General features: G+C 39.8%; 1 protein-coding gene across 1 annotated transcript in view; it reads right to left on the bottom strand.

Moving 5' to 3' along the window:
* Slc9c1 (solute carrier family 9 member C1) overlaps nucleotides 1-22,975 on the bottom strand; it is a 71,335-nt gene that overhangs the window by 36,454 nt on the left and 11,906 nt on the right. Inside the window, exons 8-15 of the mRNA XM_032899293.1 lie at nucleotides 21,270-21,369; nucleotides 19,960-20,103; nucleotides 18,750-18,924; nucleotides 17,490-17,571; nucleotides 15,683-15,849; nucleotides 13,966-14,091; nucleotides 4,572-4,669; nucleotides 2,386-2,505 (exon numbers count right to left, since the gene is read on the bottom strand). Of these exons, the coding sequence (XP_032755184.1) occupies nucleotides 2,386-2,505; nucleotides 4,572-4,669; nucleotides 13,966-14,091; nucleotides 15,683-15,849; nucleotides 17,490-17,571; nucleotides 18,750-18,924; nucleotides 19,960-20,103; nucleotides 21,270-21,369 (1,012 nt within the window). The remainder of the gene's footprint in view (nucleotides 1-2,385; nucleotides 2,506-4,571; nucleotides 4,670-13,965; nucleotides 14,092-15,682; nucleotides 15,850-17,489; nucleotides 17,572-18,749; nucleotides 18,925-19,959; nucleotides 20,104-21,269; nucleotides 21,370-22,975) is intronic.

The following is a 22,975-nucleotide window of genomic DNA, read 5'->3' as shown; positions in this document are numbered from 1 at the left end:
CAATGGAAATACCTTGTGTGGTAGGGCAAAGCTGTTCCTAGAAGTTTTTAAATGGAAACCCCTGTGCCAAGGGCAGGATAACTCCCTCCTGTCCTTCTTGTCCCTGTGGCCTCCCCCAACCCCACTCCAGGAAAAAAAATACATACACTTGCTATAGATACTGGGTGCCTATGCACTGTAGTTGGAGAGACCCTACTGCTTGACCCAAATGCCTTGGTCACAGGATATAGAGAAATCAAGCTGAGACAGAGTTTCCTTCCTGCCAGCTAGCTCTCATAGTTTCAGAAGGTGCCATGGAGCTTCTGGGAAAAACACGTCAGGACCAGTCTTGCTTAGCTGTGAAAACTGAATGAAACAATGTTGGCTGGGCTGGCCAGACAAGGTGAACCAACCAGGGCACTGTGAGACTGCTTGGGGGCCAAGCATTTGTTTTCTAATCGGAGAGGGAATTTATATCTGGTATTGTCAAAAGCCTGTGGGTGGCAAGGTTGTAGGCCCTAGTGGCAAATACTGCTGTCATTGTGCTAAGTGGACATATGTACCCACCCAAGCCCATTAAAGAGCCATGTTTATGTTCATAGGCACTGTTGCTCTCAGCTTTGCTTGGAGAAGCTCCCTTATACAATTTTTTTTTTACAAAAAATGGATGACTATTAAATGTTCAGTCATAAGGGGGCATCTATATCACCCCTTGCGAGGCTAAGGGGAGATCATGGGAGAAGGGCCAGAGACAGTGGGGAGAGGAGTGTAGAAGACCGACTTCAGGCCTAACAGCTGCTGTACTCCTGAACTCACAGGAGCTATATCACTACACAAGATCTGCAGAAGACTACGGCCATGCAGATGTTGACGGTCTGTAATCTCTGGAGAATAGGGTCACCTCTTTCCTGTGGATGTGTATGCAGCTAAGGGTCGATGGGAGAATGAGAGCAACATTTCTTCAGATTTGTCACTGCTTGTAATTCGTAGATCACAGACTTTCTAGCTACTGTGAAGACTCCCACCACAAACCCTTGTAATCTTTCTCCTTTCACAGCTCCCATAAGAACCAGGTTTCCCTGCCTCATACTTGAATTGGGCATTTTCAGATTTAAAAACAAACAAACAAACAAAAAAACAAAACAAAAACCAAATGTAGAAGGATTACAGACAGAACTGTTTGAGAATGTATTGACTAGACCCATTGTTTTTCTAGATACCCCTTTTCCAGCAATATTCTTGAATCTTTTTAAATATCCACTTCATCCAGAAATATGAGAAAACAGAATAAATATGTTTCACGGGATGAGATTAGCCTATCATTGGACTATTTGGGGGGGGGGTATAACATCTTTTTCCCTCTCTCCTCTGGCCTGAAAGAATTAGCTTTTCTTCCTCCAATTGAGATGAAACCTTCTGTCAATCATAACCCTCTGTCCTGTTACCAAAACCCAAAGACCTGCTAATCTCTGCCTCTCCCAAAACCAGTTCCAAAAAAAAAAAAAAAAAAAGGGTAGGAGCAAGTGTTCCTGTAAACAACTCCTACCCATGTACCTGTGAGTAAATTTCCACTCTGGCTCTAGCGAGCAACTGTCCAGGTAGTTTTCTGTCAACTTGACAAAGCTAATGTCCTTTGGGAAGAAGAAACCTTACTTGAGAAAATGCTCCCACCACAATTGTCCACGGGCCAATTGTGTGGTGCAGCCCATTGTGAGTGGCACCACTCCTGGTCAGGAAGGTGGTCTTGGGGTGTATACAAAAGCAGACTGAGCAAGGTGCACTCCTCCTTGGACTCAGGATCAATTTCTGCCTCTACATTCCTACCATGAGTCCCTGTTCTGGTTTTCATGGACGATGGACTACAAACTATAAGATGAAATGGATCCTTTCTTCCTCAAGTTGCTTTCGGTCATGGAGTTTCAATAAAGCAATAGAAATACAAAAACAACCTTAAGGAAACTCATTTTGGGGGACACACACACACACACACACACACACACACACACAAAGAGGAGAGAGATGTGAAGTAGAAGAGTAGTTAGTTTAGGAGAACTTGAAGGTAACAAGAATGGGCAACAGCAGTGCATATTTATGTGTATAAAAATGTCGCAAGGAATATATTACTATATATAGTTAACATGCTAATTAAAAAGAGAATATTTAGCACAGTAGTAGAATGTTTGCCTAGCATACACAGCATCTTAAAAATACAAAACACCCCAATTTCCAAATACAAGAAAAATGTCACTCTTACAACTCCCCTTCTCTTAAGTAATTTTTTGTATGTGTATAAGGAATTAAATTATAAACAAGTTCAAAATGGTTTACAAGCTATTTAGATTATACTTTAAAAAGAAACTAAGTTTCCAAAGATACCACCACATTTCTGATTTCAGGATTACTCACCTTGATGGAACCCCTTTATCTTTTTTAGTATTATATACCCAGTTGAGTAGTAATTTTCTAAGAAAGGAGAGGAGTTTTTTGCTTTCTGAATAATTCTTTATGTTCTCAGGACTCATATATCTGAGAGAGAGAGAGAGAGAGAGAGAGAGAGAGAGAGAGAGAGAGAGAGAAAATATCATTAAATATATTTTGTGTTATAATTACTAAACAAAACCTCTCATAGCATGGTTCCAAGTCTTAAATTATAGATACATTCCTGTGGAGTCAAGATGTGAGACCAACTTATTAAAGAGAATTCCGATTATTAAGGATTACAAGTACCAGAATTCTTAACAGTCAACCATGTTTCAAATATTGACGTCAAGGGTTTCATTTTAGATGCCATAATCTATTTCAGAAGTAAAGAAGTTATCTCAGCACTATGCTTGCTTATAGGGGTGAAACATCCATGTCAGGCTGGGATAATTCAGGACTACATAAAGCATCTAGCCCACCTCACCCATTTCCCTTCAAGGCAAGTATTTATGTTTAAGTAACTATAAGAAGGTACACATGTTAACTTGGGAAGGTCAACGTCACAAGGATTTCTTTTAATTTTTTTGTTGGAGTAGCCCTGATCTGTAAGTGGTGACTTGGTCTTGCTTAGTCAGCACTCTTGTTATATAAGGAATTTATTTTTACCCCCTCTTTGTGTCAACTCCCTCCCAGCCCTCTGGGCATGGGTTGCTTCTGCCATACTGCTTGATTTAAAGGTAAAAGACCAAGGCTCCCCCTACCCTCTTTTGGATGCTTTATTTTCCTTAATCTGCCTCCCTGCTCCCAGGCCAAGGTAATAATGAAGGGTTTAGGGTGGCATTTTTTCAGTCATTTAAAAGTTTCCACTGTGCTCTGTATATCTGTCTTCTCTGCTGAGAATGTTGGCATTGTATTGTTTCAAAAAGATCCATTTGCCCAGCTCTTCAATTCTACAAAGGTCCTCCACCCATTTGAAAGGCACAGATTTAGAGAACAAATGTTGTGTCATACATGGATATACTTAAATATGTGTTAAGAAACACAAATTTTAAATAACACATGCTTTATCTTTCTACCTTGACACATAAAGTATTGTAAAGATTTGCACAGATTGGCTGAAAATGAAAACCCGTGTGCTCTTGGGAGAAGTCTGTGCTTGGGCTGCCATGGAGTATTTATTTATTTTATTTTATTTTTTTTATTAATTTGAATATTTCTTATATACATTTCGAGTGTTATTCCCTTTCCTGGTTTCAGGGCAAACATCCCCTCCCTCCCCTTCCTTATGGGTGTTCCCCTCCCCACCCTCCCCCATTGCCGCCCCCCCCCAACAGTCTAGTTCACTGGGGGTTCAGTCTTAGCAGGAGCCATGGAGTATTTATGTCTGGTGTGCATGTCTCATGCTATGGAAGAGCCATGACTCTCTTCTGATCACAGATTTTCTCTTCACTATCTGGGCTCCCACATGTGAGTGGACACAAGGTTGGTACATCACCTTTAGGATGTATGAGCACCAAAGCCCAGGCTCCTTTGTGGGATGATGAGCCAAGTGGATATGTCAAAGTAGCCTCTGGAAATGGCCTTGGCATCATTTTAGCTGGATTTAAGTTTCTTCAGCATTCAGGGGCAGATGTAGGTTTGGGAGGTATGTCTGGGCTTTGGGTAGACACTGTGTGTGTCAACTGCATTGCAGTATAACTGCTCCCTTACTCCCAATTAGATACTACATTTCCCTACCCAAGATGACCTGAGGGTGCTCCCCGACACCAGTTTTCCTTCAATGATGGATCTAAGGGAATCAGTACCAGCTCACGAAGACCATGCAAGGTGTTAACATTGTGCCTTGGGAAGATGCATCTGCAGAGATGAAGGGACACTTGGCCCCTGTGCAAGTATTCAGGGAGGCTAAAAGGAAAAATAGTTTGCTACAGTTTAGCTTTGCACGTGGGAAAGAAAAGAGAAACAAGGATTATTTCTTTCGGGAGATGCTTGCCAAAAACACCAGCCTGAGGGACGTGGAAAGGAGGAGACTTGGGTGTGATGCGCAGAGCAGTGCAGGGGGTGGTTTGGCAAAGGATACTATGAACGGGGGCGGGGTTACAACACAGAAGCATGGAAACTCCCACGCAGAGTGGTTTAGGGTAGAAGCCCTCTCTTGACAACATACTTACTCTCCCTTCTTCTCACCAAAGCTTCCGGCCGCGCCTACCAACACTTGCATTGCACTCTGGGACAGAATCTCATTCCTGTACTGTCGTTGGTAGCTTGCCTAAGAGAAGTAGTGATTAAGGTTAATATGTGGATACAGTGACAACCTATTTCCCCCTTGATAGAAAAATAATGCATGAAAAAGAACACAAAGTCCCTAAATGATGTAGGATACTATCAGAAAGAATCTTTCTGCAGCATGCAGGCCACTGCTACCACAGCGTAGGGCCGGGCTTTGGGTAGAACCAATTGGAAACTCTGGAACTGTGCTGCGTGTCTTTGACCAACTTTCCCAGGAGAGTTCTGTGAAAAATAACTCTAGGGCTTTTGCAAGCTATGTCCCCACCGTGAAACTCATGTATTAGGGTGTTTAGAAATCAAAAGATTGAAACCATCTTGGCTCATCTTTATTTTATTCCATTTTCCCAAATATTTCACAACCCAGCTTTGCTGTCTCCTGTCTATAAGGGAAGCCATCACCATTGTTTATTAAAGCTCTATGAGCTCTGGGGACTGTATTTGAGGCTGTGTGAACCATCACTGAGTGTTGTACCTAAATGAAAGCAAGCCAATCACAGCTAAGAATTACTGGATAGGAGAGATTTCTAAACTCGGATATGTAGTGTAGTGGAAGGTTCCTGGATCTGTAGTGTATGGTTTTTTGTTTTTTTGTTTTTTTGTTTTTTTTTATACAATCGTCCAAGAACTATTTTGTTCTTGGAGGGTACTAGAAAGAGACATCCACTAACTGGAAGGATGAGGGGTTACAATGCTACTCTTAGGACTGGGGCTGAAGTCCCAAGGTTGAACACTTGCCTAGGATATCAGGGACCTCCGCTTAATCCACAGCACTACTAAAGACGTGTCTATAGCAACAGGAATTCAACAGAGCCACAGCCCTTTCCTTAAACAGCATTAACATACATGCAAAGTATATAATTAAAATAATGTTCTCATTATTCTTAAAGTTAAAAATAGTACTTTGTGGGGAAAAAGAACTGCGAAAGTCAAAAGTAATATGGATACCATTAAATCTTAGAAATGTTCATGGCAAAGTGGTTATACTAGAGCAAGGTAAAATTTTAAATGATTATTTGCACTAGAAAAAAATGAAAACAGTTGATTATAGAAAGCAACTCTTATTGAATTAATTAGTCTATACATGTTTTACTTCACGAGGAATCTAGTCCAGTCTATTTTTGACAGACGCAAAAGGCAGTATTTTCAAGGTAACGTTAGAGGCCCAGACTTATCTGAATTTGAAGCCTCGCCTCCCATCAGCATTACAACACACCACCATTCTGTGTGACTCTGGCTACACCATACTTTCTAATGCACAGTAGTAGAGAAGACATTCTCTCAATTAGTCAGAAGTAGTTGAGATCTGAATGACCAAGTTTTGAAGACTGAAAGAGACCAGTTATTACTGGTATCAGTCTGAGAATAGAGATAGCAGAAATGACATCGACCACATTACAGGAAACAGGCAAAGCTGGCTAAGGTGACTATCAACTCCAACCGTGTGGAATGACCTGAGCAGAGGGGGCGACCTGCTGGGAAAAAGAACTTTTCTTTTTTAATAAAACGGCAGCACAGAGGCACAATATCAAAAACCAGAGTGTAATAACGGTAATCAAACATTTGAGGAAAGAAATCAAGAAGATACAGGGGTAGTGGGTTGTAAAAATAATTGAGGGACAGATAAATGGAAGAGCTACAGAGGTCACACAGTCATCTTGAGACTCTTCTTTTGCACGTGGGGAGAGGAAAGAGTAGAAAGATACAATTCTGAGTCACACACAATAGTAATTAAAGCAAGACTCTTAGGAGAGTCTCTGCATTTGTTTTAGGGGCTCTGAAATGCTGTGTTTTCCTGAAATAAAAAAAAATGTAAATGACTTCCTTCAAGCCATGGCTTTAAAAACATTCTAAACTCCAATGAAATAAAAATAACTCTGCAAACATTTGAGTGGAAAAAAGTTATAATTAATTTCATAAATTTCAGGTAAAATATACATTAATAGACTTACTTAGAACATTGCGGTGTGGAGTCTCTCTCTCTCTCTCTGTGTGTGTGTGTGTGTGTGTGTGTGTGTGGAGAGAGAGAGAGAGAGAGAGAGAGAGAGAGAGAGAGAGAGACTTGTTTGTAACTTGACTGTATGGTACTCAAGTATGAAATGTATGAAATTGTAGATGATAATACAATTTTGCAATGTCAAAAGTTTGGGCAGACATAACTACTAAATCATTGGGGACTAAATTGTAAAGATATTCATGGTTAGAAATGTTGAAAATATCAGTGGTAAATATAATATCAATGTTCTGAAGGATGTGTATTTAAGAAGGCATATTTATAAAAAGCTGGCTATTTACAGAGAAACTATTTGCTCTGTAATAAAATTATTTTATTGCAATTACTTTAAGGAAAATATAAAATTGAAGATTGAAAATTGCAAAAAAAGAAATAAAATTTTTTGGAACACTGAACTAAATTATTCTTTGTAATCGCATCTTTTAGCACAGAGCCCCATATGCTACTTTTCTTCTTTAAAAATGAAATCAGGGCCTACACCCGAGCTGACCTTGTGCTATAGCTCTCTGTACCCAGATCCCACTGGGAGAAAGCTGGTCTCCCAGAACTGCTGGCACACCTGAAAGCATAGGAAATACCACCACTTCTGCTCCCAGGGACTCACTCCAAGCCCTCAGGGTACAGGAATCAAGGAGCATTCTGGGACAGGATTCATCTCGTTTTTGTCTGTGCCCTGTGCTGAACCTGTGCCACAGCTCGTTGTTCTCAGATCCCATGGGGAGAAAGCTGGTCTCCCAGTAGTGCTGGATACACAGGCTTACAGGAGGGTCAAGGCACTGTCAAAGACAGCAAGACCAGCTAACACCAGAGATAACCAGATGGCAAGAGGCAAGGGCAAGAACCTTAGCAACAGAAACCAAGGCCATTTGGCATCATAAGAACTCAGTTCCCCCACCACAGCAAGCCCTGGATATTTCAATACACCAGAAAAGCAAGATTTTGATATAAAATTATAAATCATGATGATGTTAGAGGACTTTAAGAAAAACCATAAATAACTCCCTTAAAGAAATACAGGACAACAGAGGTAAACAGGTAGAAATCCTGAAAGAGGAAACACAAAAATCAACCACACAAGTGAACAAAACCATCCAGGATCTGAAAAGGGAAATAAAAGCAATAAAGAAATCATAAACAGAGACAACTCTGGAGATAGAAAACCTAAAAAAGAGAACAGGAGTCATAAATGCAAGCATCACCAACAGAATACAAGAGATAGAATAGAGAATTTCAGGGGCAAAAGATACCATAGAAAACACCCAACAAAGAAAACTTCAAAGTAATTTATTTTATGAATATCAATGCAAAATTACTCAATAAAATTCTTGCAAATCGAATCCAAGAACACATCAAAACCATCATCAATCATGATCAAGTAGGCTTCATCCCAGGGATGCAGGGATGGTTTAATATACGGAAAACCATCAACGTAATCCATTATATAAACAAACTGAAAGATGAAAACCACATGATCATTTCATTACATGCTGAGAAAGCATTTGACAAAATTCAACGCCCCTTGAAAAAGAACACAAAAGAACATACATGGTATGCACTCACTGATAGGTGAATATTAGCCCAAAAGCTCAGATTACCCAAGATATAGTCCACAGACCACATGAAGGTCAAGAAGGACAACCAAAGTGCAGATGCTTCAGTCCTTCTTGGAAGGGGGAACAAAAATATTCATAGGAAGAGATACAGAGACAAAGTTTGAAATTGAGACTGAAGGAAAGGCCCATCCAGAGACTGCCCCACCTGAGGCTCCAGTTCATATATATACAGCCACCAAAGCTGAACAATATTGCTGATGCCAAGAAGTGCAAGCTGACAGAAACCTGGTATAGCTGTCTCCTGAGAGGCTCAGCCAGAGCATGACAAATACAGAGGGGGATACTCACAGGCAATTATTGGACTGAGCACTGGTCCCCAGTGGAGGAGTTGAAGGATCTGAAGGGATTGCAACCCCATAAGAAAAATAATACCAACCAACCAGAGCTCCCAGGGACTAAACCACCATCCAAAGGTACACATGGACAGACCCATAGTACAGCTGCATATGCAGCAGAGGATGGCCTTGTTGGGCATCAATAGGAGGAGAAGTCCTTGGTCCTGCCAAGGCTTGATGCCCCAGTGTAGGGAGGTGTCAGGGCAGGGAGGATGGAAGGGGTGGTTAGGTGGGTGGAGGAACACCCTCATTGAATCAGGGGGAGGGGGATAGGTTAGGGGCTTTATGGATAGGAAGCTGGGAAAGGGGATAACATTTGAAATGTAAATTAAAAAAAGAAAGAAGAAAAAAATGAAATCAGGAAAAATGAAAATAAATGGAAATGCATTAAAAACTAGTCTATAGTAAATGCTTTTAATTAGAAATGGTAGCTAAGCAATTACTGATTTTCACAGCTTTTATGATAAAGTTAGATATGCCATTGTTTGCTTGTTTTGAGTCAGGATCTCACTCTATAAACCAGACTGGCCTGGAACCCAGAGAGATTAGCTTGCTTCTGCTTCCACAGTGCTGGTCAAAAGGCGTGTGCCATCACGCCCAGCTAATTATACTGTTTAAAGTTAGTTTAACTCTCAGGAAGAAGGCGGAGGAGGAGGAGGAGGGGGAGGGGGAGGGGGAGGACAACAGCAGAAACAGCAACAACAAACCAACCAATGTACAAAAGAAGGAAAGTCATCAGGGAGAGGAATGCAGGGAAATGAAAGCCGAAACAGCAAGAGCGATCCTAGATAAGAACAGACTTAAGGACCTCAAGTAGCCTAACTGTTTTTTCTTAAAACTACATAGACATTGTCCAGAGAGGTTTAAGTGAACAAGTATGGAGATCAACTCTATGCCTCACATTATGTCATTCAGTATTAGACATACAGTAGTAGATGTCATGATAAATCACAATCTTTGGGGTATTGCTACTTTACTATATTTACATGGGAAGGAAAGTGAACTCTTATTTAAAAGTAAAATTTATTCTATTTTTTCTTCCTAGGAAAAGCTTTCCCTCTTTCCTAGATAATTATGGATGGATGGGGTTGGGTGAGAGAGTGAAGAATCCAGAGGGAAGATCAGATTGGGAGATACAGGGTGAGATGGGGGAGGGAGGGACTAGAGGGACAGAGAGCTAACTAAGGGTCATTTGAGGGATTTATGGAAACTTAATACAGTAGAAGTTTCTTAAAATATACTTATATATAAAAGCATGCAAACAAAATCACCAAGAAACACAGGAAAGAAAGTGCCAACTAGGAATCTTTTTCTTCCAAAGAAAACCTCCAGTGCTTGGAATATGATACATCTAATTGAATTGCTGGCCAAATGGGGCACCATGGAAATATGCAAATAATCCCCCCCCCATTGCCAACACTAGTTATTGATCTCCACACACTCTTGGTAAGGCCTTATAGCTGAAGACAACATTTACATAACTCATTGAACATAGGGAAATAGAGAGAATTCCTAGCTAGAGCCTTGATCTCTACGGACTAGTGTTCACAGTTCTACAAGCTACTCTGCACGCTACAGGAAAAGGAAGCTACCACCAACCCAGATGCAAACCCTGCGATCTACGATGGCAGCCTACTTGCAAGAGAGGCTGGTGTAACATTGGCACAAAGCTTGTGGGAGTAACCAACCACTACCTGGTTGGATCTAAAGCGCACTCCTTTCGATGGATCCCATCCTTGACGTTGCTTGGTTGACCAGAAATCTGAGACTAGATAGGGCATTAACCAAAGGGAAGACCAAACACTGCTGTTCTGCTAAAGCAGTGGTTCCACACCTTCCTGATGCTTGCAACCCTTTAAAACAGTTCCTCGTGTCCTGGTGACCCCAACGACAAAATTATTCTTGTTGCTACTTCATAACTGTAAATTTGCTACTGTTATGAATCGTAATGTAAATATCTGATATGCGATCTCCGTGAAAGGGTCATTTGATTCTCAAAGGGGTTGTGACCCACAGTTTGAGAACCACCATGCGAAAGGAAAATGCACACAAAATGACTCCTGATGACATTCTGCTCTCCTCAGAGATCAGTGTCTTGCTCAGCCAGCATCAGAGAAGCTTCCGCCTGAAGTAGATGGGAACAAAAACTGAGACCCACAGCAGGATAACGTTCCCAGTGACAGACCTGGGGATGCTTAGTCCTCAACGGGATGTGTCCATCAAATCTCTACCCTCGGAGGCCAGGGAACTTTGTGGAAGAAAAGGAGGAGAGATTGTAAGAGAAGACAGATGGAACACACTGAGGAAAGAAGTCTTCTAAGTACTGCAGGACTGACGCACACATGAAGTCCCAGGCCTGTGGCTGCATGCACGGGACCCGTGAAGTCTAAGCCGGATCAAGTCCCAGCACTGCGACAGAAAATAGACACAGGCTACTGTCCCCAATCCAGAAGGTCTCTCCAGGCGATGACTTCTTGAAAAGAAGAAATTAGTTTTCTCTAGCAGAGCCTCCCTGGGCATTAAACCACACTTAAGGGCAGGACCCGTGCCTAGCAGGAGTTGGCCAGCACAAAACAAACCCAGTGGTACTTTTGGAGGATTTTGTCTCATAATGCTTTATTTATGTTTTTTATTTGTTTTCACCTTACAGGTTTTTTACTTATATATTATGTTTACCAATTTTGTGTTTTTGTGGAATTTCTTTGTGTGCGAATGTGTCTCTGCTTCTATATGTGTTTCTTGGGCTTTTCTTTGGCTCTGATATTCTTCTGATTGTTTTACCATATTCTGATAGTTATTATTATTGTTATTATTATTATTATTATTATTATTATTATTAAATGCCTGTTTTTAATGAAAAATAAAAAGGACAGGTGAGAAGATGGGAGAGGATCTGGGGGGTGACAGGGGAGGGGAACTAATAACAAGAATACACTGTTTGAAAAAAAATCCACTTTCAATAAAAAATTTTTAAAGTAACAATTAATAATATAATGTTTAAAAGATATTCGTGAAGCAAATGTCTCATAGCTTTTGAACTTTGAGGAAGTACTCTGTGTATGTGTGTGCACATGCATGGAATGCGTGTGGAAACAGGGATGGAACAGGAAACAAGCTGTGGTGGGTAGCTGTGGGACAGAAGAGCAATCGCAGAAATTGTGTGGGAAGCCCACTTGGAGAAGCTGAGCACGTCGCAAAGTCGGGCGAATAACGAACAGGCTAAAACGTGTCTGCATACGTGTGATCAGGGCAAGCGCATCGAGGAGACACAGAAAAATTAGGTGAGTGCGGAGGCTTGGACTTCTAGAAGATAGATGGTTCGAGGATGCAATCTACTTAAGAGAGAAGTAAATGGCCACGGGGAAGGCCGAGCTGTGCATTTGGAAAAGCAATTTGAAAAGAGTCTGCTGTTCCGATTGCAAGATCGTGCCTAGCATATCCAGTTAGATTTACGCAGCTGTACAGTGGCTGATTTGTCCACACCGTGGTTTGCAAACTCCAGCTTAAAGACTTTTCTATTACACTAGAATGTTTCGATCTGGGGACTTTCACAGAAAAACTACAAAAGTGATTTTAATTTCCTGAGTTCTGTAAGACTACGTGGCGTGCATTCCCATTTTTTCCCCCAGAGTTAAAGCCTAATTTCAAACTTCCCTTCCTGGTTTCCCAATCAAAGGAAACAGTAAGTCATCCTAGGTAAAAGACAGTAAGCCAGGCTGCCCTGACTATCCAGGGTTAGGCGCCAGCACCATTCGCCTTCTTTCTAAAGCCCCTTCCATTTGCAAATGTGGTCTGCTTCCTGTCTATTGATTCCAGTTTCCTTCTCACCCACATTTACGCCCTTTTTATGCTGCCATATATTCAAGAAGGGGCATTTTCTTGTCTTTGCTTTAAAAGCTGCTCAGAGAGAGTTTCAAGCAAAACCCCTGGCTTTTCTTCATTAGTCAGGGACCATGGCACTCAGGAGTAACAGCTTTCAGAGAGCTAATAAAATAAGAGCTAGAAAAAAAGACCAGTAAAACAAAACCAAAAATAATAACAACACAATGTTCCCACTGCTCACCTAACTGTGGGAGAGGACAGGCTTGCCCTGCAGATGGTGACACCTACTCTGGTGTGACAAGTGTGAAGGCTGCAGGTGGGATTCAGTACCTGGCAGCCATGTCATTCATCCACAATGGACATGGCACTGATGCTTCAAAGTTCTTGAGTAAGTGGGGACTTACAAGAACACATCTGCATGTCTGCCTTGATTACAGAGAGAAAACTCAGACCTTATAGACTGCCCATTTCCCAAGCCGGGTGAGAAAGCAGACGGCTTAGAATCCTGAATGGCTGCAATAGTTGAAAGCCACGGGTTCTGCACGTAAGGAGAATGAACATGGATGCTGTGAAAGAGTGAGGCATAGTGCGTGTGCTCAAGATCCTGACCTGGTGAGGAAGCTGAAACTACGCTAAGAGCAACTGCCTAGATCTTGTTCACATCTTCACTACAGAGCTTCTCTGATCCTTAACTGTCATTTGAATGAAGGCACAATAGCCTCTAACTGCATTTATTCGAGGATTTGGTGGAAAATACTGGGATTAGAATCAGAAAGGATAGTATCATGGAGCAACCAGCTGTTTAAACACAGCTGAAGGATGCCATATGCATCTGTGAAACTTCCAAACTAAATGCCTTTATATTTATATACATATATATATAATATATAGCATGATTATACCATATATAATATATTGTATATGCATGTGTATAATATTAAATTTATGTTATAATATATATAATACATAAAACATATATAGCATATATAGTGTTATATATTATTCCCAATATTTTCTGCTATAGATAGGGAATATATTATATATATCATATATATTATATGTAATATATAATATATAGTATATATTATATAATATGTATTATATATGTTATATATTATATATATTATATATGTAATAGGTAGGGAATATATATGATATATAGTCTATAACACAGAATATATTGGAAATAATATATATTATACATACATATATAGTACACTGAGATTTCCTTTTTCTCCTTCCTTCCCCATTCCCTCCCTTCTCCCTTTTTCCCCCTTTTCTTCCATTTTCCTTACTTTCTTAGACTTTTTTACTCCACCACTAGTCTCTCTCTTTCTGAAACCCCCCCATGATGATTTTTTTAATAGCTTTTATACTAGCATGCCTTTGTTGAGTTGTGTACATGGAAGTAATTAAAATGTATTAATCAAGGGAAAACCTGTTCAGTACAGTTTTGGATCCCAACATGTTTAGAGAAGTGTAGAGGAGAACTAACTATCTGCGCTGACAGGAGACGCCTGTTGGCCAGCTCCATGGCTTCAATGTTAAGGGTCTCATCTATTTCCTTGTTGCAATCAGGACATTTCACCTTCTGATGTTCCGTTGTTTCTTCTTGGTTTAACTAATAAAGCCAATGAAAAGAAGCAGAACTGTGATGCACGATTATTAAATAAATTAAATTAAATTAAAATTAATTAAAATTTAAAAAATCATTCAAGGCAGAAAAAAGTAAACACATATTAAAGAGACACAAATGTGGGAAATTTGCCAATGAGAAAAACTGAAGCTTAGAGAAATTTATTTACTCACAATGACAGACAAACCTAGGGATACAGATACAGAGACCTTTAATTCCACCCACAAGAGAGACTGAGGCAGGAGGATTACAGTCACCCTGTGTGACTTAGCTTTGCTTAGCAAGGCTCCTGCTTCTATCCACTGCTTTAAAAAAAGCGACTGTATATGGGCTGTATTTGAAATGTAAATTTAAAAAGGCCAATAAAAAAGGGGATTAATTAAAAGCTAGACTTTAAGCCAGGTCTTCTGAGTGTGAGGCCCAGGATCCATGTATGACTCAGTAATCATATCAGGGCTGCACCACAGAGAGGACAACGCTGGTACTCCCCTTCTGCTTATGAAACTAATCAACTGTGGCTTGGGAACTTCCGTATGACCAGATAGATGGGCAGTGGGGTGAGAATGCCCGGTGTTACAGTGTGCATCAGACTCCACAGGGGGATCGGGCAGCTCAGTGGTGTTCCAGGTGATCCTGATGAAGACAGGTCAGCAAAATGCCCTAATAAGGGATGCGGTGAAACGGAAGAAAGCTTTGGAATGAACTTGTATTTGTCTAAGCAGAAATTTCACTTGGATTCCAGGACAGGACTCTGTTCTGAGTCCCCAGGTATATCTTCAAGCACACATTATGAATATGAAATGGACTTGGAATCTCACTTCATAGAGACCAAAACTCTGCACTCCTCAAAACAGGCCCTTCACTTAATCGGACCCAGACAAAGACCACAATGAAAACCTACACAGCACAGGACATGAGAAGAGAAGAATGGCCTTGGGAAGACCCAGGAATACTTTAGCATTTCCCTTGTGGTGGCCATGACTCAGTGCTGTGCTGAATACTACTGGACTTTTTCTGAGTCAGCTTCTCTTGTTGCCCAGACTGATGTCCTGAGTCCTTTAAAATGGCTAAGTCTGATCTGAGAGATTCTTAAGTATTGCTCAGAGATTAAAAAGTGCTATTTCAATCATAGATAAATTTTTGTTGCTGACCCTGGACTCTATTTTATATAAAATGCCACTAACCAAATATTAGGCTGTAGCCAGTGCTTAGCACACACAATAACCTAAATAAATTATGAAAAAGTAAGGGATTCTCCCTCCTGATCTTGTGAAGAGAGGGTGCTCTCCAAGGCTCACGTTCCTCTTCTCTTTTACATTATCTTTAAAAGGCAATGCCAATATGTTCCTCTCTCCTATTAATTTACATGTATGTCCTATGTACTCAGATTGGTCAAGACTTCTGCTTTGTCATGCAATAACCACAATATTAAGATGGTACCCTTATTATTATAAAAATGAGGAGCGACCAATATACCTCTCAACAATTTAAAAATTGTAAGTGTTTTCAATTTGAATTAACACATATGACTTAATCATATTTAGTCTAGTGGAATAGAGAGCTATTATATGCTTACTGCATATGGATTTTGAAGTATAATCGCCTTGTCAACCATGTTCCAGTCAGCGTTAGCAAGATCTTTGTCAAATTTGAGTGCCATGGCTGTGGATTTGGTTAGCTCTTGAAAGTGCTGGAATGTATAATAAACCGATTTATATTTTGTTGATGTGACATCACGAAGACCTTAGGGCAAAGAACACATTGTAGAAACAACAGAAAGACATGATTTTTTTTTCATATGAGTTGTAAAATATCCTTTTGTTCTTTATCTACCAACACTAATCATTTGTGGGGTGTGTGTGTGTGTGTGTGTTTGTGTGTGTGTGTGTGTGTGTGTGTGTGTGTGTGTGTGTATGGTGTGCATGTGTACATGTGTGCGCAGGTACACTTCTCTTGCGTGGTTGTATGTGGAGACCACAGGTTGACAATGAGATACCTTTTTCAATCACTTCCTCTTCTGGGTTTTCGAGGCAAGGTCTCTGACCGAACCTGTAGCTGGCCGTGTGGGCTACAGTGGCTGGTCAGTGAGCAGGATTCTGGAATATGCTTGTTTGTGTCTGTCTGCGCTAGGGTTATAGGTGCGTGCCACCACATCTGGCTATTTTTTTTTTTTTTTGGTGGGAGCATGGATTCTAGGGATCCAGACTCATATCTTTAAAATTATGTGGCACATACATTATCCAGATCCATCTCCCAGCCCTACCACAAGTACACAAGTATGTTTATGTCTGAACATTAAAGAGTCTACATAAACTCTTTAATGGCAAGAATGTTAACAGTTCAAGGTTTTTGTACTTACAGTGAATATTGAATGTTTACTATATGCTAGGGAAAGATAGCTCAGCATTTTGTACTCACTAGTCTTTATCTATCTGCCTGCCTGTCTGTCTGCTGTCTATCTATCTATTCATCTATCTATCTACCTATCCATCTATCTATCTATCTATCTATCTATCTATCTATCTATCTATCTATCTATCTATCTATCTATGTATCTATCTATCTATCTATCTATCTATCTAATTTGTTTCTCTATATTTATTTATTTATTTTCAGGGTGAGTCTTTCCTTCCAGTTCTCTAGGTAAGGAAACAGTACTGTTTGTAGCTTGATGCTTTTCCTCTTTAGGGCCTATGATACTGTGGCCTTGAGCTTACAAAATGTCAACCCTTCATTCTCCTGTGGAAGCCCCACTTCATATTATTAGAACTTATGTTACTGGCTCTCTCATTTCTCAGACATTCACACTCAAGTTCTTGAAACACAGCATCCATGATCGTACGGGCAAATGATTTAGTCAGATGAATTAGCTGCCTTATTCTTTGAGGGTCACATCTGTCTACTGCCTCTGTCCTTGAGCAAAGTCTCTAGTTTCCTCAGGAGAGCAGGACCTACCATCATCTCTATTTTATTTTCCATATAGCTTATTTATTTTAGTGTATCTGTGAACTTCATAAATTGATTTATTCACAGCTTGTTTTTCTTTATTCCGGTGTAAACTCTGCCAGCATAGAAATCTTACCTGTCTTCAGATTGTAATACTTCTTACAATAGTGTCTACTATCTAGAACATTCTTACTAAAAAGTTTTCTGAATAATTGGATGAACTTATACTGCTCTTTAACTATACCAGGTTAACATAAAAAATCTCTTAAAATAAGTCTATTAGCCTGAATGATTTATGCATCTCATACATCAATTCAATTTCTTCTTCAATTAGAAAACACTGACTTGTATTTAGGTGGATATTTTCTTATCAGTGCTTCTTAGAGTATTTGGAATAATTTTTTTCTTCTCTCACCATTGTAAACAGTAGGGCTTACCTAGTTTAATAACTGCCATTGGCAAAATAAATCTATTGACAATCAGGGTGATTACACATACTGACACGCCATGGAATAATATCTAGAATTGAAAAAAGGTATTAAGTAAGTCGTAGTCAGGGTAGCATTACAATATATTCTATATTCTGTAGTATAAATTGAACTAGTTGTTTTATGCTAACACATGATTTATTGTAGCAAGTAAGGAAATTGTGTATCAGGCATGAGAGAAGTGGTATGGTAACCCACTATATTCTTGTACATATGCATCTTCAGTCATGAATTAAGAAAAAAGAATGAATTTCAGGACTGTGTCTTCTTTGTGTCCTTGGGATCTGCAAAGTTCTTTGTAACAATCTCACCTTAACATTCAATACAGTATGTTCTAGTATGTTCTGATAGGACATTACTTAGACATCCTTACCTGGCAAATGTTTTTGCATTCTAGAATTATTAAAGGTAAGCATATAGAGTGATACAAGGAGATAAAGTCAATTATCATCCAACTATCTCCTTGAATGAACAGATTCTATAATAAATAAATAAAAACAATCGAGCGTTTGTTTGCAACAGCTGATATTTGCAACCTCATAGGAAGAACAACATCGATCAACCAGACCTCCCCAGGGACTATACCACCAACACAAGAGTAGACACGAAGAGACCCATGGCTCCAGCTGCAAATGTAGCAGAGGATGGTCTTGTTGGGGATCAATGGGAGGAGAGGCCCTTGGTCCTGCGAAGGCTCAATGCCCCAGTGTAGGGGAATGCCAGAGCGGGGAAGTAGGAGGGAGTGGGTGGATGGGTAGGGGAGTACTCTCATGAAGGCAGGGGGTAGGGAGATGTGATGGGGAGTTTTCAGAGGGGAAACCAGGAAAAGGGATAACGTCTGAAATATAAATAAAGAAAATATCCAATAAAAGAAAAGAAAAAAATAAAATGAATTATAGTTTTTAATTCACCATCATCTGAAACCCATTAGATCTATGAAGGAGACTGAGTGTCTCTAGCTGGAAGGGGGATGAAAATTATTTGATTTTCCTTGCTAGTCTGCAGGTTCTTGGCTAAAATCCTTGCTCAAGTCTTTGTGTCTTGTCTCTTCCTGTAAGTGAGTTCACAACTCTCTCGGAATGAACAAACGACAAAAAACGATAGCACCCCCACCCTCAACCTCAGGAAGCCCTATGGGGATTGCAGTACAAAATCGATGCTGAACAGCTCCCATCAAATACCCAAATAAGAAAACAAAGCTTTCTTTACTTGAGATCTTTCCCTCTCGGAACCAAGAGAAACGTCCGAGTAGGCAAGCAGAAGGGCCATATTTATGTTCGGTGTTCCTTTCATTTCACTCCAGACCATGATGAACGCCCAGCGCCAGCTGAACCCGTGACCAAGTCGAGACAAAATGGGGCTCATTAGCAGAAAGACCAGAAGCCTGGTAAAACAAAACGGGTTTTTAGTTCTTTTTGTTGTAGACGTGTCTTTCTCTTTTAATCTACTGCATTCCCAGCGAGCCATCTTTTACACACTGTTGTTGTGACTCCAAAGGAAGGGGTATGTCTTAGAGGCACACAGGGAGAATGACTGGCTTTCATGTCTTTGCATGACTGAGCGCTAGGATAATTTCACATCACATGTGGGTCATGTTTCTATGAGTGGAAGCTGAAGGTTAGACTATTGGTAAGCTCAAAGCTACAATAAGAAGTGGAAAGCAGAAAATCAGGGGGAAACGTCCTTCTTTTCTTTTGCTTTGCAGATTTTCATCTTGATCATTTTGTCTGTATTGTTCAGTTCTCTCCCATCCCCCGTGTCATTCCTGTTTTGTATGACCAGTTGGGACAAATATTTGCGAGTAGTTGGTGGCTATCAGCGACTAACTGATTTTGCCAGATGGAAGTAGAATTTGAACTATTTGAGCGACAGATGAGGTTTCAGTTATGGCCTCCTTTCTTGGTGTACGTCTCCTTTTGATGCAGATTTTTCTGCCTTTTAAGCCTGGAAAGAGGGAACTGGAAAAATCATTGCCGGGCAGGGGATTTACAAGGAGGTTTTAATTCTAATTTTTTAAAGAGCTGTTTCCATTTCAAGTTTTTAATTCAAAGAAATGATAACCTAATATTGAGCAAAAATGACAAGATACGATTTTTTTCCTGTTTGGTAAAGTTTCTACCCTTGTATAAAGATAGAAAATTCTGAGTGAAATATGCCAAACATTAATAGTACTTGCTTCTTATGAATCTTAGTACATTATGAACTTTTTATATTCAGAAATTTTACAGAGTGTTTACATTGATCTAAAATTCATTAAAAACCTGTCTGATACAACCCCTGGGCATTATTACTTTGCCAATGACCACTTGAGAAGGTTAGGTCAACTAACTGTTCAGGCTGAGGTTTAAAATCATTTCTTCAGTTTATAAAACATTCTTCAAATAATTTCCTATGTACACATTTCACCTGGCATTCTTACCTTAAAACAATCAGCGTGAAGTAGATATTTAATGAGTAATACACATCAGAAAATGATATATATAAATATGTGTGTGCAGGGATTAGAAGTCCAATGAAAGTGAACACCATAAGGAAACCAATAAAGGACAGGCAGTTCCAGAATCTGCATTTTTTTGAGAAGAATAAAATATAGTTGCAGTTAACTTGTTCATTATAAAGCTTACCTACACGAAAAATTATGCAATCATCAGTGAAACTGAACAAGGAATTCATCAACGTTCAATATAGGTTAAAAGTAAACTGTTAAGAAAAGAACATCATGCAGGTAAACACGTGATTTGAAAACAATTTAAATTAATTGGTGCAAATTAGTAACCTTTTTCCCCCATTGAGTCTGAAAGAAATATTTAGGTTGCAGTTATAGGCAACCTGACACAACAGAGTCACTGAACATCTAGACACCATGGTTCATGTAACTTGAATTCGCAGATAATAAAAAATTATTTATTTACTTATTTATTTTTAATAAAAATTTTTTTAGGTCTTAAAGTCACTAATAATAAAATGTTAACTGATAGAATGTGGTGGTGATAGAGGGTGGCGAATGGCAGAAAATGGATAAAAGTCGCAAGTTTGCCATGAAAATGCCTAAGTTCATAGGTAAAGGAGATAAAAAGCCTTATAGTAGTTACAGTGGCCTTGGTAAGGAGGAATTGAGTCTACAGTATGGCCGGTGTGACAGTTACAGGGGATAGCATCAATGATTTGGCTGAGGAGTTACAGAACTGTGAGAAGTGGGGAATGAGAGGGGATAATAAAAAGATGGAAAGTAGAGGTTGTTGAAGTATGCAGTAGGACTTACCACTATCATCTTAGATTTCTACCACTTTAAGAATAGGGCCTGGTGTATGCTACATTTTGTTTAGATCCCTGGGATTGAGATTACACAGTAGCTATTTATATGACCATGGAATAAGTGGCTCAGGTAAGATGGTAGGCAGAACACAGGAGGGGAGAAGGCTTGGGAACCAAAAGCCAGAAGAGTGTATGTTTATCGGCAGCGCCAGGAATAATGGTAATTTGTCATAAAGACACAGCAGCCAAAAATCTTCACTAAAAGGGACGTGAGTTAGGGGGAAAATACACACAGTGGAAACTCAAGATCAGGTGGCCTGCTTTGTCTGAAAGTATGCATCAATAAATGTTACAGAAAAACCAGTGGGGTATTTTACATATCAGTGTTTTACTCACACCATGCAGATACAATTACTGTTGTAATTTCATAGCTTCCAGTGTATAAAACAAAGTCAAAACAGGAGAGCCACTCACTCGAGGAGAAATGCTTCAACTCCTGGTTTAAAACTTGTAGAATTTAGAAAAAGTCCTATGGTGGCCAGAGTAAATATTCCAGACATTCCAATTAGCTCACCTAATTTTAAAATGAATAACAACAAAAGGATCAACTTCAATGGTAACATGATCTCTACTGAATGGGAAAATGTCAGATATCATGGCTTTACACAGAAGTTACCCAACTTAGTTTCACCTAAAAACATTACAAGTTATTACTGCTGTTCATAGTTTCTCCTCTTCAGGTACACATCCCATTGTGTAGTAAACTATGTGATGTATGTCCTTACACTACTTTGGCTTCATATCATCACCAGTTTAAATATCTCTTCATCTATGCCAGCAGCCTAAGTATCCTCAACAGACAATGTTTCAAAGGAATGCTGGATAAATGAATCAAAAGTCAAAAGGATGACCTGTTGAATTCTGTAAGGGCTAACCCACTTCATACACTTTCTGTTTGGAAGATAGTGCAAGAGGTATGTTTTGTGGTAGAATTAGGAATTGGGGAAAACACAACTCCCATGTGGATCTCCTTTTTTTTTTTTTATTGATGCATTTATCGAAGAGTATAGAAAACAGTCAATTTTTTTTAAAAGTAGAAAGTAGTCATGTAAAATCTTTAATTATATGGTACAACACAAAGAGAAGATTCATAATCCCATTCTAAGACTGCTGATATAACTATAAAGACTTTTTGGGATCTAGGTGTGATGGTGCAAATATGCAATCCCAGCCCTGGCAGAGGCAGAGGCAGAGGCAGAGGCAGAGGCAGAGGCAGAGGCCGGGGCAGAGGCAGGGGCAGGAGGCAGAGGCAGAGGCGGAGGCAGGGGCAGGGGCAGGAGGCAGAGGCAGAGGCAGAGGCAGAGGCAGGCAGGCGGGGGCGGGAGGCAGAGGCAGAGGCAGGGGCAGAGGCAGGCGGAGGCAGAGAGGCAGGGCAGAGGGCAGAGGAGCTCCATGAGTTTAAAAAAGCCAGCCTGGGCGTGCTGGCATATTCCAGGTCAGCTAGGTCTATATAGTGAGCCCCTGCCTCAAAACCAAAACTCAAATCAAAACAATAAAGTAAAATAATAACTAAACTGAAGGAAGAAGAGCAATTTATAAATTGGGATTTATTTTAGGACAAACATTAAATTTTCCCAGAAAGAAATAATTCGGTAAGCTTTGGACTAAGGAATGAGAGCCCCAAATAACCACTAGCATACACCCATGCTCAGGAAATATTTACATTGAGACAAACAGCAGAGATGAGGCAGGAAAGATAGAACATGAGGAAACAGAGGGAGCCATCAGATCTGACAGAATCATGAACCATGCAGTATGACTTTGTTGTGAGTTTCCCAGAAGTGACTGTGCTTTTAGGCAAAAACTAAGAAGGCCATGAGGAAGGAGATGATAGATATTTTAATGAGTCTTAAGGTGTTTGAGTTTGCAAAGAAATCTTGTAGAGTTTGGGGATTTTAAATAATTGAGTCAGAATTCTTCTTAGGAGTAATTCTTTGCTCAGCAAACTCCTATATATCTTGGCACCAATACACACATCCACACATGTGTCATTCTGAAATGGGATTGCCCAGCAGTGCAGATCTATGAAAGGCTCCCTCTTGATCTAATTAATTAATACACCTTAAAATATGTTTTTAAAGTTAAGAAATATTCTGAATATTCTCACATGTACATATTTG

This window comes from Rattus rattus, chromosome 4, assembly GCF_011064425.1.
Source record: "Rattus rattus isolate New Zealand chromosome 4, Rrattus_CSIRO_v1, whole genome shotgun sequence".
In the NCBI taxonomy this organism is placed as follows: Eukaryota; Metazoa; Chordata; class Mammalia; order Rodentia; family Muridae; genus Rattus; species Rattus rattus.
Note: the sequence above shows the minus strand (reverse complement) of the source record. Positions and strands in the feature narration are given on the sequence as shown.